Below are 13,933 nucleotides of genomic sequence, written 5' to 3'. Positions count from 1 at the left end.
ATATTAGCAACTTAACAGACAGCAGAAATGTAGAGGCGTCGTGCTGCATAAATGAGCGTCATCTTCATTGTGTGGACATTTATAACAAAACGGAGCCGATAACAACTGTTTCCTTTCAATTTCAGTGAAAATACAAAACGCACCCTCTCTTTTGCTGAACATCAGTTTTAATAATCGATAATTATAAAAGTATAACATACAATAAGTTTATACATTGTAGGAAATAAAGGATCAGTCAATGTACCTGGATTAATCATTAACTTATCTTTGCGCTTAACCAAAACATGTTACCCGTGAACAAGTAACTTAATAGGCCAATTCCCTGACTTTGGTAATTGGAATCTATGTCATTAGATAAAGACAACAACATGAATGAAATATCACGTTCAGCAAATATAGTAAGATTAGATCCAGCGGGAGATGCTTGATGAGCAGTCCGACAAGCAGAGCTCCCATCTGGGTAGAAATGCTGGAGCGCTTGCCCGAGAGTGTGTGTGTGATCACGTGATGTGCGTTTTCAGCGTTTTGGTGTGGACGGAGAGCAGTTCAGAAACGCTGGGTAAAACGCGAGTGTGGACGCGGATCGTTTTCATTCTACAACGCCGTTTTAAAACTAAAACGCACTAGTGTAAACGGGGCCTTAGACATTGCTCAGGGTCTGGCCATACAGGGTCCTGTGAATGTGTGCTTTCTTCTTTTGTTAGGGGATCCGAGTGTGCAAACAGTAAGGCCGTTCACCAGTAATGACCTGAAGCAGATTGCTTTACCTGATATCCTCTGCAACTTTCGGATCATGGTAGCAGAAAATGTTCCAGTTAACCCATTGTGTCACCTTTACCCAAATATTCCAAAAGACCAGGCCTTCGGCAAATACTACAGTGAAAAAACTGGAGGTGAATTGTTTGCTGAATATGTTGTTTATTTTGTTGCAATCTCTGAAGTAAAAGTACAAAAGCTTTCACTGAGTTGGTACTTTTTCAAAATGTACACGTTTGTACATATAGTATTACTACATCACCTAAGAACTCTATTAATATAAAAACTTAAATTCATTTTCATTTTTTTTTGTAATGTCTTTTTTACAGAGGAGAATCCTTACCTGAAATACCTCAAGACCAAACTGGTTTTTGTCACCAAAAAGTAAGTGTGTGTTTTGTGCATTTACTGCCTTATATTTGTGTGTACACATAAGGTTCTGTGCTGGCTACCATTTGTGACAGTGCACATATGTCTGTTATGCTGGTATTGAATACCTTAGTATCATAGTCAGGGCTTTACATTAACACACGCCTACCCGCCAAATGCAGGTAGATGTCAGCTTTGGCGGGTTAGACAGACACTCCCACTAGCCACTTTGGCTGGATGAAAATTTATTTTTAATTGTGGTTTTCTTAAAAGCAGGGTTCGACTATAAGAATGACCCAATATGCATCCAAATGTGATCTTAGAATTGAGAAACAGCACGACTAAAAAAAAAAAAAAAAATGCGTTCGCGCGAGCAGAAGAAAGCAAATGAATACCGAATGACAGGATGATCAGAAGCGCTAACAGCTGATGTGATGCGCACGACTGTTTAAAGCATGTGCGTGCGACTGTTTCCTTGCTTGAAGAAACCGTGCCTGGAATGCAACTATGATCAGTTCTGTTTCAAAGAGTCAGACAAAAAAGTAATGCTAATGCACACACAGTATTGCTGCTTTCAAGAGCTCCAAATATGTCTTTTCTTAAGCAGCAACGGTTGCTTTCACTTTAAACAGATTATTAATAGGCCTTAACCGTGTGATTATTCTTCCATTATCACACAGTAAGTTTTTTCACCTGCTTTCTTTTGCTTATAGGTATTTTTGTTAATATGGTTTAATTATTATTTTTTACAACAACATTGCTTTAATATGGGATTAACTCTTTATTTATGTGTAGTTAACTGGTGATGAGAGACCTGTAGCGAGGACAGATTATTAAGCATATTTTTGATACATGACAATAATTGTCAAGTGTTTTCCTTAGTTTTATTTAAAGAAATGTTTTGTTAAATAAAAAGTATAGTATACAGCTATATTTAGCTTGTTTTGACATTTAAAATCTGTGGCTGAGAAATAATTTTTGTTTGGGATGGTCAGAGATAAATTTGGTAAATCCCTAATTTTGAGTTCTGAGAAGTCACGTGAAATAAAAACTAACTGTAATACAACACTATAAAACCATGGCCCATTTGCTCATTCACGACACACAAAATGTGAAATAAATGAAAAGGCATGTGGACAAAACATAAAATCTAAGTCAAGTAATTTTATGTCAAAGTCATATTTATGCATATAAAAAATATTTTCCCAACAACAAAATTGTGGCTAGTGAAAATGCAGAGTGGCTAGTAACATTGGAAAACTACTAGCCACTGTGACTGGTGATCAAAAAAGTTAATATCAAGCCCTGATCATAGTGTATGTTGTGATAAGGGGTAACAGTGGTTTTGTACACTTACTGGACACTTTATTAGGTGCACCTGTCTAACTGCTTGTTAAAGGGTCACGAAACACCAAAACACATTTTTTGAGCTGTTGACAGTCGTATATGTGTCCCACACTGCTAAAAACACTATTAGGACACCTATATTTCACTAAAAAGTGTAAATTGGTTGTTTTTGCGTTATTTCAAGCAAATTCGTACTTCCGGTTTGAAACGAATTTTTGAAGCTGCGTCACGGTCATGACATAAGAAGCTGCGTCACGGTCATGACACGGTCATGACGCTGTATTCCAGCGTGCAGACTGGGCGTCTGTGCCAGAATGAGTCTTATTACGTCTTACAGTGTGATGCATTAATGCATGAGTAAGGCTTGGTTCAAACCAATCAGTGCGCTCTATTGTGCAACTTCATTAATATTCATTAGTGTCACAGTGTTTTCACGACAGAGACGCCACTTTGTGTTGGCAAAACAAGCGTGAAGTGTTGCTTTTATAGTTTGCTGCCGTTAAATTTTGTTTTCATTTTCTCTCTGTGAGAGCGCAGCTGGCGTCACGTGTGAATTAACAGTGTACGCGACGCTCGACACCAATAACTTACGTGTCTAAGGAGGATTATTGTTTACCTGAGAGCTGTTTTCATCTCCAAACGCTGAGATCTGGATTCGCTTGTAGTATTCTCTTCATAAAGACGCAGCTCTAGTTACTGGTGATTGTCCTGTCTCTACAGATTTGGTAAGTGAGCGACCAGTGCTCTTTGTTTATTCAGTTTGCTCGTATCGAACTAAGTTAACTATTGCACCGAGTCACCGAGTGTAAACACGTTAGCATCACAACCAAACTTTAACCTCGTGTAAGGTTTTTACCGCATTTAGTGACCGGAATAACACACGCGGCTTTCTGACGCTACCTGCCGTGTGCATCTAAGTTTCCGGGAAATGCGGAGGTTTTTTTCTCTCATTCGCCGTGCGGTATCAAACATTGCATGAAAAATACACGCTTAGAGCAGTTCCTCGAATCAAATATCTCGTTTGTCGCGAGGGGCATGAATGAATTCCCTGAATGAAAGAGCCAAACTGCAGTTAAAGTCCAATATTTAATAATTTGGCAAATAATTTGACTACAGATGTCCATGTAGGTTAAACACCATCACTTTCTCCTGTCTGTGTATTTTGAATCTGAAACTCGCGCGTGCCCAAATAGACACTCCCACACCCTCCCACTTTAGTTCCTCCGACACTCCCCCCTAAACAGAGCTGGACACGCCCACTTTTCTGACTTTTCAAAGTAGAGGTGTGAAAACACCCTGCTGAAACGAGTTGGTTTCATGGCCCTTTAACGCAAATTTCTAATCAGCCAATCACATGGCAGCAACTTAATGCGTTTAGGCATATAGACATGGTCAAGACGATCTGCTGCAAGCATCAGAATAAGGAAGAAAGGTGATTTATGTCACTTTAAACGTGGCATGGTTGTTAACTAGTTAAACTCTTTACATTTTACATTTTCAAACAAAAATGGTAGCAAGAATCGCAAGAATGTCCTGGATAGATTCAAAACAATGGTCAAAAATTGACAGCAAATCGGAACCGGTACCGGGTCTGTGACGTCATCGAATTTCGCTTTAAGATTTAAAGGGCTAGCGTTGCACCAGACTCCCTTAAGTGGTTTCGTTTGAAAGTGTAAAATCTTTATTTTATGCACATATGCATGACTTTGGTTTTTATTCTACTGTACAAAAGTAATTTACACTTAAGTACACAGTATTTTGGATACCTGAGCTGGGTATTTTACATTGGTTCATCTTCATATTTTTCATATGGTTCATAAATGACAGATTTACAAGTTATAGCTCAAATGAAAGCTCTTGCCAGTGCTTGTATGGTTCCAGCATTCTTTTTACTAAATTATATTAACTTATCAAACAGTTGTCGAATAAATTGCGATGTTTCCATGCCGCAGAAGTGAAAACAATACATTTATGATTACTAAGCAGCCCCAGATAGCACAGACAGCTGTCACATCTTACCTTATGCTGTGCGCTTCAGGGCCATTTCTCTCTGTTTTTGAGGTGATGTGCATAAGTAATCCTTTTATATGTCTGACGTGGTCCAAACACAGTAAATTATGTTTGATCAAACAAAAGAATAGTGAAATATGAAAACAATGTTCAGTCCCTGTGGCTTGTATAGCACCTCTCATCAGTTGGAATACAATAACTTTTGCATAGATTAAGGTAGAGACATTTTTTCCTATGATTACAGACATTTGCTGGAACCACCAAAACTAATTACAGCAAGCTAGACCACACAGAACCTAAAAGGTACACTTTCAAATTTGAGTTTATAAAAAAAAATACAAAAAGCGACTCTTTTTTTAGGTGTTTATAATATCACAGAAAACATATACAGTTATTTTAAACATTTTCAGTAGTGTTTTATGAAAATTCAAAGGGTTTTACACCTCTGCATGTGGATTAGGGAAGCTTTTAAATTTGGTTAGGCAAAATCCAGGCGGAAATCCCAAAATAACTGCAGAGTTTAACTGGTTAATACCAGACGGGCTGGTCTGAGTATTTCAGAAACTGCTGATCTACTGGGATTTTTACGCACAACCATTTCTAGGGTTTACAGAGAATGATCCGAAAAAGAGAAAATATTCAGTGAGCGGCAGTTCTGTGGCCACAAATGCCTTGTTGATGCCAGAGGTCAGAGGAGAATGGCCAGACTGGTTCAAGCTGATAGAGAGGCAAAAGTAACTCAAATAACCACTCGATACAACCGAGATGTGCAGAAGAGCATCTCTGAACACACAACACATCAAACCTTAAAGCAGATGGGCTACAGCAGCAGAAGACCACACCGGGTGCAACTCCTGACAGCTAAGAACTGGACACTGAGGCTACAATTCTCACAGGCTCACCAAAATTGTACAATAGAAGATTGGAAAAACGTTGCCTGGTCTGATGAGTCTCAATTTCTGCTGCCACATTCGGATGGTAGGGTAAAAATTTGGCATCAACTGCGTTAAAGCATGGATCCATCCTGCCTTGAATGAACAGTTCAGGCTGGTAATGGTGTTGTAATGATGTGGATAATATTTTTTTGGCACACTTTGGGTGCATTAGTACCAATAGAGTATCGTGTCAACACAGCCTGGCTGAGTATTGTTGCTGACCATGTCCATCTCTTTATCACCACAGTGTTCCCATCTTCTGATGGCTACTTTCAGCAGGGTAACGCACCATGTCATAAAGCGTGAATCATCTCAGACTAGTTTCTTGAACATGACGATGAGTTCACTGTACTCAAATGGCCTCCACAGTCACCAGATCTCAATCTAATAGTGCACCTTTGGGATATAGTGAACGGGAGATTCGCATCATGGATGTGCAGCCGACAAATCTCCAGCAACTGTGTAATGCTATCTTGTCGATATGGACCAAAATCTCAGAAGAATGTTTCAAGTACCTTGTTGAATCTATGCCACAAAGGATTGAGGCTGTTCTGAAGGCAAAAGCGGGTCCAACCCAGAACTAGTAAGGTGTACCTAATAAAGTGACTGGTGAGTGTAAGTCCGAATGGTGTGGCAGGGGATAAAAAAAACTCCTATTTCAGTTTTCAGTGGTATTTGTATTACTATTTTCAAGAAAAAGTATTTTTCAAGTCTCATTTTGATTAATCTGAAACAATTCTGTTGCTGGTAAAGGAATATTTTAGGGACACGTTTTCAGTTTTCGGCCAAAAGAGAAAAACAACTGAAAGTATTAGACAAAAAAAGCTGTGCTGTGTGTTCAGAATGCTGGTTTTCCTCTCCCTCCAGCCATAGTCACCGAAAAAAAAGCGTTGCGCTTTGAAGCACATTTATTTCAACGTCTTGTGCCACACAAGGTTCAGTGTGCTGCTATGCCGACCAAAGCAGTGGAGCGCACCAGACTAGCTTACATCTGCGTTCAAAGTTCAAAATAGTTCAGTATACATATCTGTCAATCAAATTTAACTGTTCATATAATGCAGTTATTTTATTGGTTTGTGTTTTTTTCATAATTTACATTATTGTGTTAAATAAAAAATAAAAAAACCTTACAAAATTACCAGAATTTTATTTGCTAAAATAATAAATAATTGTTACAAAGCATTTTCAGTTTTAGTTTTCAATAAAGTGCATCCAGAAAATTTGACCCAGAATTTTTATTTCAGTGCATCCCTATATTATTTATAAGTTATTTTAGGACTACGGGTTTCCTTCAATATCTTTCATTATTTGTTTCAATTCAATTCTAAAATAAGACTTATACACCAATGAGACTTAAGAAGCTTGTTTGCAGCTTGTATATTTCTCAACAATGCCATGTGAAATTGACATAATAACTTTTTACTCAAACCCATACCAAATAAACTCAGAAATCAGTCAGAAATCAGAAATAATTTTGAAATGATTCATTGGAAGTTTAACTTGACTCGTGTTTGAAACACAATTATCAGAAGGACAAATCATATGTATTTATATCCCCATGCTTTCAGCAACAATGTATCAGGTAAAGTCATTAGAATTTATTTTGTATGGGAAATAAATCTCCCAGCCCAAATTCAGTTTAGGCACAAGCTTTAAACATTCAGCCTATAGAGGTATAATGCATGATGATGCATCACCAGCATAAACAGAGCCTAAAGAACAGAACGTACTCTCCAATACTTTCAGTTGAGGAATACAAAAGTTATCACTGATTCTGATTATGTGGTGACTTAAGGGTTATGTTACGACACACTGTAACGGCCCTAAAGAAGTTACAACAGTGTCATGTGAGGAAAAGGAAATGTGATGTTGTGAAGTTTCGGAGAGAGCGCTGGTTTTACTGGACTGCTCTGTGCTGCAGGAACGGATGCACAGATGTCAAAGAGGGGCCAGTGTCTGACATGTCCACACTGGACAGAGGTGAGTCCCGTCTCTACGGCCCCTCCAAACCCAGCCAGCTCAAACCTCTGTGATAAAGGCTTTCTGATGAATACAGATGCTGCTCTTTTAGTCAGATTTCCAGCATCTTGATTAGATTATCTTTTTCTTATGCTTCTCTCTAAGTGCATTTGATTAATAGTGCACGAAGAGACTTTCTGGTTGTGTAATGTGCTGTGACTGTGGTGTTTCTGTAACACAAAACTAAACATTAGTGTAACACTAATTGAAAATGTGCATGAAAGCTTGAAGTTGCATGTTGCATGCTGCATGCCAAATGCGAGATGTACTAATATGATTGCGTTATTCATTCAGTTACCACTTTTTATTGAATAATAGCTAATATTAAAGGGGTGATCGACTACAATATCATATTTTAAACTTTAGTTGATGTGTAATGTAGCTGTGTGAACATAAACGACATCTCTGATTGTAAGACACTCAAAGTTCAATGCAAAGGGAGACATTTTCTTTTACAGAATTAGCTTAGCAAAGCCTACACCGAACAAAGTTTGGGGACTACAAAAAATTCAAACTGGTTAATAAGATTATAAACCCTTTAGGTTTACACGCATTCACCATGTGCATGCAGTCAAGGGGCGTGGCCAGAGGCGCTGTAACGTAGCACGGAAAGCTAAAATGTTGTCCAAACGGTGCTATTTCCACAGAGCTTGTTCTGTTTCTGTATTTGGGCTTCCAAAGGAAACTACACAAAGAGTGAAGTGATTACAATTTAATTTTAATTATGTTCCAGAGAATTATAAAAAATATATATAGTTAGCATTTAACAAAGGAGAACTTCCAGAATCTCTCCCAGTTCATTGCTGGATTTGGTAAAAAACTCCTAAAAGGAGCAGCAGCTCCAACCATAATAGCAGAAGCTGTGGATAGAGAGTCATAACCTGTAAGTATTTTCTTTGGTTAAAATTGATCTCTTACATGCATAGTGTCTAGCGTTAATGATATATTGTAGCAAGGACGTAAACAAGAATATAAACAATCGGAAATGCTGTTTGGCATCGTTAAACTACAAATTCGGATTTATCAGTCAAATACCTGTGAACATCCACAATCTTCTGCAATGCTGCTGTGTCTCTCTATGCAGCCACTTTCCGTGCGTTCTACATATCAAATAACAAACTAACAAAAGAAGTGAATGTTTTCTATTACTTACACACCCGAATATATGTAAAAAACACTTATCAGAGTTTATTTTAGAGAGCATACGTGAGGTTTAGCTATGTCCTTTGTGTCATATTCTGTCTGATTCAGACACAAACTGATACGGCTAACAGCTACTCTGACTGACAGTGTTTACACAGTGCAAAAGCGCAAGCTTGAAGGGGCATGCCGCTTTTCCTGGTGACGTGGAGCCGATCCGCGAATCACAGCACATTATGTTAGCTGACCAATCAGAGCCTCTTGAGGGCATGCGTTTTCACATTAGCCAAGTAGCTGTAAATAATCAAAGTAAGCTAAATAAAAAGAATGTGATTTTCTACAAATTAAGCATGAGCACACATTGTTTGCATCTTATAAATATAACCATGCCTTAAAAAACACTCTGGACCACCTCTTTAAAATTCATGTCATTATTTCATGTCCTTTTTTTCTGTTTCCTCTTTCCCTTTATTATTAGCCTTTGGCATGTCTAGATACTGATTGTATAGTGGCTGACAATAAATGATGCCTTTTAATAATAAAAAAAAAACACTCTTGTGTTTCTATTTTCAATGGATGTATGAACAAATGTAACAGAAGAAATAAATCGTAATTTTGATCTTCAAAAAAATTTATAAATGTTTAATAAATACAATTACATTTGAACTGGTATTTATTATTAAACTGATCAAATGTTTCTTCTGCATGAATTAAAAATCTCTGATATTGGTCTGATATGAAATCTATTATTCATCCTTAATCCTCTAACTTTAACAAACACTCTTGAAAATGAAGGATTTTATTTGACATCCATTAAGAAGCTTAAACAACTATAAAACCTTTCCATCACACAAAAGGTTCTTTACATTACTAAAATGTTCTCCACACAAAAACAGTGTTGAGGATCTCGAGTATAATTCATGTGCAAAAACAATACAATGAAATAATAATAAAACCTTTTGGATTCTTCATTTTTAAGAGTGATGTTAAATGGAATCATGGACATGGAATAATTATTATAATGCAGTTAATGAGTTTATAACATCTCTCACATTTCTATTTCTTTTCTCCTCAAAAGACCCTCCATCTTCTGTTTCTGAGGTGGACGATGAGGAAAGTGTCTTGCTCCATAGCCCCGAGAATTCCCCAATGTTCTCCAGCTCCACCATCGATGCTTCTTTGCTCAACAGCATTTTGGATAATGATGGCGAGAGTCTTGTTCCTAATGATTTTGCTCCCCAGATCTCACCACCACCAGAAAGCAGCATGGAACCATTCTGTTCTGACATTGATGTTAATAGGGCATTGCAAGATTTCATAGACAGTTCAAACATCCTGAATAGCCCACCCTTTTCAGGGTTGTCAGATGATCCAGGTAACATCCACCTTAGTAACGGTTTTCATGATATTGCCTACAACATGCCGCTGACCCCATAAATTTCATCCGTGACCCACGATGAGGTTAGTTAAAACTTTCATAGCTGTGATTTAAGTTGTAAATAACTACCAATTAGAATTGCAGAAAGTTTATTAGAATTCCTTTGAGTTTTTCGCAGTACTGATTTCATTTACTTTACCCGCAAAGTGTGTAAATCTGTGTGTCTGCTTATCCGCTCATTTGACTTAACAGGGCAGCCCATTTCGAAACCAACATAGGCTCATTCTGAAAACATAGCTCTGTATACGTTTCTGGAGATTGTGGATTATTTAGCCAGAGATGTGTATGGCTTTATTTCGTCTTCCAAATAAACGCAACGGGTCACCTTTGCTTTTCTGGACTGCAATCCCAGTGATACCAGTTTGTTCGATAGCTTGAAACGTACGTTGGCAAACTTTAGATGGAGAGCGGAGTTGACCGCGATGATGGTGTTTCAAGTGTGGTGAAGAACGGTTCCAGAAAGCAAATTAATAACAGGGTGAGAATGTGGTAAAATCTGAAAATGTGGTAGAAAATCAAGGCTTTTCTTTTTCTGAATTGCTTTTTAAAACACTGCAGTTGTGTTTAGGATACGGGGTGGGCAGGCCAGTAGGTGCTTTTCAAAGTACTATTGGTAAGGTTCAGGAAAGGGGGTGGGTGGGGTGATTGGTCAATTGTTCAGTCAGTCGGTGAGTTTGTCAACAGTGGCATCTGGTGGATTTGCATGAGAAGAGCAGGCGTGAATGGCACTCGCAAGAGAGAGATCTCAAAAAGTGTACACCTCGGACTCTGGATTCGTGAAAACAAAAACTGCCAAACAACTTGTGTCCTGGGATATATTTAGCTCTCTCCAGAATTGTATACAAGAGTACATATTCAGAATGAGCCTGGGGTGTTTATAACAGTAATAAAGGTAATTGCAACCTTTTATATCATAATTCTGACTTCTTTTCTCTTTTGTAGTTTTTATATCTCAATTTATACACTGTAGGAAATGCTGCGTACTACACAATCAATTTGTGTTATGAAAACATAAAGCAATTAACTTAGTTACCTTAGCAGTTTTAACTAATTTAACTGGATCGGACAAAATAATTAAGTTGTCCCCCCAAAAAACTAATGTGTTGTTTCAGCTCAGTTTAAATAAGTAATTTTTTGAGTTTAAATAGAAAGAATTTCATGCTATAAAAAGTCAGAGTTGTCGAAGTTAACTTGCAGTTCTTTGTAGATGAAAAGAAACATCTGATTTATGAGATGTAAACTTGCAATTGATAGAAAATATGTCAGAACTGTGAGAATAAAAGGTTGCTTTCATTGTTATTGATTTTTCGATCTTCTGGCTGAAACAAGCTCTCATGCTTAGTCCATTAAGGCACAGATGTCAAACTCAACTCCTGGAGGGCCGCAGCTCTGCAGTTTTTCTCCAAACCTATCAAACACAGCTGATCCAAGTAATCGAGGTGTTCAAAAGAGTCACGATCACCTTGATTAGTTGGATCAGCTCTGTTTGATCAGGGTTGGAGCAAAATGTGCAATGCTGCGGCCCTCCAGGAGTTGAGTTCGAGACCTATTATCTAAGGGGACGGCTGCAAAACTAATGGCTATTTACTGTTCTGGTTTGTAAAATACACTGGTTATAGTCATTTTCATAAGACCTTTTCTTTCCTCTTCCTTTTTAAAGATAATTTTCCCTTTTAGTTTTATTATATTATTATTGTGTAAACCTACCATAAATCAAACAAATACATAAAACTGGCCTGGCCTGGCCCTGCCATTCATAAGCTGCTAGCATATATGTGCCCCAAAAAATGTTCTGGAGGGAAAAAAAAAGAGCACTTTTTTGTTTTTGGTAAGAACATTGAAATTACTATGTAATTATTTTTCCCCTTTTTGATCAACTTTTATCTTGGTTGAAAGAATCGTTTGTATTGCTTATTCAAATTAACTTGGATTTACTAGACAACTTATTGTAAAGTCATTGCGGTAACTTTATTATATGTTTAAAGCACCTTTTGTTATGTGAATCAGACATTAGCTTTGAGCTAATATTTCAAACATCTTAACACCTAACCCTAACAGCAGAATTGCTCAGCCTTTGTTTCTACGACTAGAAAATACTCTTCAAAATGACAGTAAAACTGTCTAGTTTAAAAGTGTAAAACACAGTCGTTGATGCAGATGTAAAAATGTTATCAAATGATGACAATACTATTTTTTATATATACCCTTTTTTTTTTTATAAATATCGTTGAGGTCACAATTATTAGCCCCCCTGTTTTTTTTCCCAATTTCTGTTTAACGAAGTTAACTTTATCTCTTCAACACATTTCTAAACATAATAGTTTAAATAACTCATTTTTAATAACTGATTTATTTTATCTTTGCCATGATAACAGAAAATAATATTTGACTAGATATTTTTCAAGACATTTCTATACAGCTTAAAATGACATTTAAAGGATAACTAGATTAATTAGGTTAACTAGGCAGGTTAGGGTAACTAGACAAGTTATTGCATAACGATGGTTGGTTTATAGACAGTCGAAAAAATAAATAGCTTAAAGAGGCTAACAACGTTGACCTTAAAATGTTTTTTTTTTAATTAAAACTTTTCTAGCCGAAAGAAAACGAATAAGACTTTCACCAGAAGAAAAAACATTATCAGACCTACTGTGAAAATGTCCTTGCTCTGTTAAACATCATTTAGTAAATATTTAAATAAAAATAAAAAATTAAAGGGGGGCTAATAATTCTGACTTTAACTGTATATATATATTTCTTTTTTAAGTAGTAAAGTTATTTCTGCTGCATCTAGCAAATAAATCTGCCAATTTAAAAAGTTGAAAATGCACTAAATTTTACCTTAAGTTTCATTTTTGAATCAAATATGCTGAATGTCAAATTGCTATTTTAAGAAACAGAATGTTGCTTTACTAGGATTTGAGCCACTTAAAACACAAAGTCAGTTTCTATTTCGCATAACCACTATTTTGCTGTAGGAAAGCGTGTGAATTCTGTACTTTTAGTTGGTTAAAGAGAGGTTTGATAGCTTCTAATTTAGTTAGCAAACACCCAGAGGAGATGATTGTCTCATCAAGGTACCAATATGTGCTTAATCGGATACCATAAAACTTCTAGAAAGCTTTTGTTGAAGTTTGTTGAAAGTTTAATATTCTGTTACCCCAGTTGAAGGAAGTTACTTTTGAGCTTCTTTTTTATTGTGGATTTTTGGTTTTTGAAATGTTTTGATTTAAAGTAATTTCAGACTGATTGTTTGACTATTTTTGCACTGTGATTTTTGATGACAGAAAAATGCACTTGAGCGAAAGAACAGAATATTTCTGATTTCTTGCTAAACTGAATTACATTTTTGTGTAACCAAGTAATTTGGACTGTTTCTTATTCTTTTTAAACTAAAATGACATACCAAGTCATTGTGATTTAATCACTTTGTTGAATCATTGAATTGTGTTACCCCACGAGCACTTATGTTGTGAATTTGTAGACTTTGTTTCAGATGCATGGAACCAAGTTTTATGTTGGAAACACTGTCACTTTTCAAGAAAAAAAAATAGTTTGTTTATATGTGTAAACAAGTCCTTTGTTAGTCTTGTAAGTTCAAACTGAAGTGTATTAACAATGGCACTGTGTTCTCCAATAAAACATTGAATGAAAGATCAAGCCGTCAACATGTCTTACTTTTTGAAAATCAATTATTATCTGATCAGGCAGACTGTTTTATTTAATGCAGTGATGAGATGTTTTGCGTCACGGTGGCACAGTGCGTAGCATGTTCACGTTGCAGTTTGATGTCCCTTACCGTGTTCGTATGGGTGAATTGGGTAAAATAAATTGTTTGTGGTGTATGTGTGTGAATGAGTGCGTATGGTTGTTTCCCAGTGATGGGTTGCAGCTTGAAGGGTATCCACTACGTAAAGCA

At 36.7% G+C, this 13,933-nt stretch overlaps 1 protein-coding gene across 4 annotated transcripts in view; it reads left to right on the top strand.

Moving 5' to 3' along the window:
• The window catches only part of stat2 (signal transducer and activator of transcription 2), a 36,787-nt gene extending 23,113 nt beyond the window's left edge, over positions 1-13,674 (top strand). The window contains exons 21-25 of one of the 4 annotated variants that reach the window (XM_073953098.1): positions 705-893; positions 1,086-1,140; positions 7,339-7,397; positions 9,655-9,951; positions 11,545-13,674. In XM_073953098.1, the coding sequence (XP_073809199.1) occupies positions 705-893; positions 1,086-1,140; positions 7,339-7,397; positions 9,655-9,951; positions 11,545-11,591 (647 nt within the window). In that variant the 3' untranslated portion in view covers positions 11,592-13,674. Of the gene's footprint in view, positions 1-704; positions 894-1,085; positions 1,141-7,338; positions 7,398-9,654 lie in introns of all 4 variants that reach the window. The other 3 variants (NM_001271801.1, XM_005166048.6, XM_009302551.5) reach the window with 3 other exon arrangements.
• Positions 13,675-13,933: the final 259 nt, after the last annotated feature.

The sequence above is a fragment of the Danio rerio genome, chromosome 6 (assembly GCF_049306965.1).
Source record: "Danio rerio strain Tuebingen ecotype United States chromosome 6, GRCz12tu, whole genome shotgun sequence".
NCBI classification, from domain to species: Eukaryota; Metazoa; Chordata; class Actinopteri; order Cypriniformes; family Danionidae; genus Danio; species Danio rerio.
The sequence above is the reverse complement of the archived record's forward strand: the minus strand, read 5'-3'. Positions and strand labels throughout refer to the sequence as shown.